The sequence below is a fragment of the Haliaeetus leucocephalus genome, unplaced genomic scaffold, assembly GCF_000737465.1.
Source record: "Haliaeetus leucocephalus isolate CR32 unplaced genomic scaffold, Haliaeetus_leucocephalus-4.0 Scaffold92, whole genome shotgun sequence".
Taxonomy (NCBI): domain Eukaryota; kingdom Metazoa; phylum Chordata; class Aves; order Accipitriformes; family Accipitridae; genus Haliaeetus; species Haliaeetus leucocephalus.
Genome location: NW_010972528.1, coordinates 1,261,001 through 1,264,672, shown reverse-complemented (window position 1 = coordinate 1,264,672; position 3,672 = coordinate 1,261,001). Strand labels below are relative to the sequence as shown.

At 63.2% G+C, this 3,672-nt stretch overlaps 1 protein-coding gene across 1 annotated transcript in view; it reads left to right on the top strand.

Annotated features, from left to right (window-relative positions):
• LOC104842681 (C-type lectin domain family 18 member A-like) overlaps positions 1–2,280 on the top strand; it is a 3,574-nt gene extending 1,294 nt beyond the window's left edge. Inside the window, exons 4-11 of the mRNA XM_010585193.1 lie at positions 227–430; positions 519–626; positions 1,110–1,202; positions 1,343–1,449; positions 1,589–1,718; positions 1,796–1,892; positions 1,989–2,080; positions 2,243–2,280. Coding sequence (XP_010583495.1) covers positions 227–430; positions 519–626; positions 1,110–1,202; positions 1,343–1,449; positions 1,589–1,718; positions 1,796–1,892; positions 1,989–2,080; positions 2,243–2,280 — 869 coding nt within the window. The remainder of the gene's footprint in view (positions 1–226; positions 431–518; positions 627–1,109; positions 1,203–1,342; positions 1,450–1,588; positions 1,719–1,795; positions 1,893–1,988; positions 2,081–2,242) is intronic.
• The last annotated feature ends 1,392 nt before the right edge of the window (positions 2,281–3,672 follow it).

Genomic DNA, 3,672 nt, shown 5'->3' with positions numbered 1-3,672 from the left:
CCCTGTGTGGGCGGGGTCTCCACAGGGGTGTGTCCGGGTAGGGGGGTGGACTGGCCTATGGGGATGCGTGGTGAGGGGTGGGGGCGGAGCCTTGCCCTGGCGGTGGGTGGGGGCTGGCGCTGTGGGCGGGGCTGCATTCCAGAAGTCGACGGGGCCTATGAAATGTGGGCGGGGCTGTGCGTTGGAAATGTATGCGGCTGGGGGTGTGGGCGGGGCCTTGCCCCAGAAAGGGGCGTGGTTTGGCTGTGTGGGCGGGGCAGGGAGCTGGTGCCAGGTGGGCAGCCGCCTCCAGCTGCCTGCGGCGACAGGGGCAACTGGGAGGTGGCGGGGACGCCTGTCCTGCCCTACAAGCAGGGGCCCTGGTGCTCCCTCTGCACTGCTGGCCTCTCCGGCTGCTTCAAGTCCTGGGACCACGGCGGTGGGCTCTGCGGTGAGTCCCTGCAGTCCCCCTGGCCCCTGCGTGGTCCCCAGCCATGGCGTAGCCCTAGATGCCCACGCCGCCTCTCTGCTGTGCCCAGAGGTGCCCAGGAACCCCTGTCGCATGAGCTGCAGGAACAGCGGGCACCTCGACATGAGCAGCTGCCAGTGCATCTGTCCCCCCGCCTACACGGGCAGGTACTGCCAAGGTGAGAGGCGCATCCACGCGACCCTGGCCTCCCCTCACCTCTAGAGATGCATGTGCATGGCCAGTGCAGTGCATGTGTGCAAAGGGTTGGTGCAGTGCACACGTGTACATGGACAGTGTGGTGCATGCATGTGCAGTGTCGGTGCAGTGCACGTGTGTGCGTGGATGGTGCAATGTAAGCATGCACAGGGTAAGTGCAGTGCATGCGTGTGCATGGCTGGTGCAGTGCATGTGTGCACAGGTCCAGTGCAGTGCATGCATGGGCACAGCCAGCGCAGCATTCATGGTCTGCTCGGTGCCCGTGTGCACACAGCCGTGCAGCACATGCGTGCACAGGGTCAGCTCAGTGCGCTCGTGTGCGCGGGCCGTGCAGCATGGGCAGCTCAGCTCAGTGCCCCGGTGTGCAGCGCAACCTAAGTTGGGGTGGGCAGAGGCTGCCGACCGCCCCCCCCCGCCAGCTAACGCAACACCTTCTTCCCCGCAGTAAGGTGCAGCGGGCAATGCCTGCATGGGAAGTTCAGGAAGGAGGAGTGCTCCTGCCTCTGCGACGTGGGCTACGGCGGAGCTGAGTGCGGCAGTGAGTCTGCACCCACCTGCGCTGCTTCAGGGTGGCAGCAGGGATCTGCAGGCAGGGACCCCTGGAGTGGGGCTAAGGGTCCTCTGGTGGGCCTGGCTCTGCCGGCACAGGGACCCACCTGCGCCTGCCTGTGCCCCCAGCGAAGATTCGGTTCCCTTTCCACGCCTGCGACGTGAGGATAGACGATGACTGCTTCATGGTGTCCTCTGAGGCCAATACCTACTATGGAGCCAAAATAAAGTGCCAGGTGAGCCCCTGGGATGCTCTGGGCATCCCTTTGCAGCTGAAAAATGCCACCTGTGCTCACAGTCCCCCTGTGAATCTCTCCGCTGCCTGGCGTTGATCTGGGCCACGTGTTTAGGGCTGACTTGCTCCCTTCCCTGCAGGAGAAAGGGGCGATGCTGGCCCAGATCAGAAACCAGAAGGTCCAGGACATCCTGTCTTTCTACCTCAGCCGCTTGGAGACTGGTAACAGGGTAACAGACACCGATTTCGAGACCGGGAACTTCTGGATAGGTGAGTGACAGCAGCAGGCAGGGCGCAGGCTGCCCAGGGTGCGGGCAGCTGTGGCACCCCATGTCGCACCCCCCCAGGTCTCACCTACAAGACATCCAAGGCTTCCTTCCGCTGGGATGTGGGCGAGCCATCCTCCTTCACCAGCTTTGCTTTTGGGCAGCCAGACAACCAGGGGTAAGTGCCTGCTGGATACAGACATCCGAACTGTGTGCGGTGTCACTGCCATGCCACAGCACTGGCCAGCTTTACCACTCTCCCACCGGGGCACAGGTTCGGGAACTGTGTGGAGATGCAAGCGTCAGCCGCCTTCAACTGGAATGACCAGCGCTGCAAGACCCGAAACCGGTACATCTGCCAGTTTGGTAAGTGAGCAGCCGGGAGCCCTCCCGCACCTTTCTGGGGGTGTCAAGCCCCAGTGGTGCTGGCCCTCGGCTCTGCTGGCTCTGTGGCCTGCTGCCAGCCCTGCCCAGACCTCTAGGTCCTTCCTGGCACAGGAGGCACTGACTCTCTACATCCCATTGCAGCCCAGGAGCACATCTCCCTGTGGCAGCAGGACCCCTGAGCCAGCAGCCCTGGCCACTGGCCAGTGCTGGCTGCTGTGCCGAGCCCGTGGCACAGGAGGACTCCATTGCCGTGCCAAGCCCAGACCATGGCTCAGGAGGACCCCCCCACGACTCCCCCACTCAGGGGACAGGGGGCTGAAGCGACCCACAGCACCAGGACCTGGCGAGAAGGGCACATGCTCTACATCAGCATCCCCCAAACAGCGTCATCTTCTGCCCCTCACCTTCCTCTGTCACCATCATGCTGTGACAGCCCCCCAGAGCAGGGAGATGCCCCCACAGCAGCCAGGTCCAACAGCATCCTTCTCCTAAACTGGCAGCTGGGCTGTGTCCAGACTGTGGTCCTGATGCAATGAGGGGCTGAGGGGGGTGTCTGGGGAGCACAGACCTTGGCATGACTCAGGGTAAGGACTCTGCTCAGCTCTGAGCCATCGTCCCAACCTGGGTGGGAACCCCTGAGCCTGGCACTGCGGGTTCCTCACCATCACCTGGGTCTTCATCATCACCCAGTTCCTCACCATCACTCAGTCCCTCACCGTCTGCCAGGTGGTTAATAAAGACCCTCTCTCCCTTCAGGAGAGCTGTTTGTCTCCTTTTCCTCCCCCAGACCCACCAGACTCTCCCTCTGCCATGGCCCGCATTGTGCCTGCACTGGGTGGCACCTCCAGCTCCATCCCTGGAGCGGTTGCTGGGGTCGCAGGAGCTGGAACTAGCCTGGCTCCTGGTTGAGCTTGTGTCTCCAGCACCCTGGGGGTGTTTTGGGGGGGTGGTGTTAGCCAAGAGCTGCTTCTTCCAGCCCCAGGACATCCACAAGCCACGGCAACCCACGTGCTGGGTGTAAGCCTGTACCCCCAGCAGTGGTGGGTGTCTGGAGGGGACACGCCACTGCCATCTGCGAGCTGGCACCCTGCAGGGACCCTCCCACCACAGAGCCAGGGAGTCACTTCCCTCGGCTGCCTTCCTCCCTTCCAAACAGCCCACTCCAGCACAGGGGCAGGGTGGAAATTAAAATGTCCCCAGCCAGGGCGTTGCATGCCAATCGTTTGTGCTGCGGCTCTACAGAGGGAAGGCAGGAGATGCATTGCCACCGGCAAGGCTGGTTTCATGGCTCTGGGGCAAGCTGGGCAAACCCGGGGTGCAACCAAGCTGTTGGCCAGGAGGGCAGGGTCCAACAGGTCAGAGGGGGCTGGAGGCCAGAGATGGGGGAAGGAGCCTGGGGAGGATGGGGATGAGGATGGAGGATGGAGGATGGGGCATAGGGGATGGAGGATGGGCATGGGGATTGAGGATGGGTGATAGGGGATGGAGGATGGAAGATGGAGATGGATGGAGGATGGGGATGGGGGATGGGGGATAGGGGATGGAGGACGGAGGATGGTCCAGCACAGCCG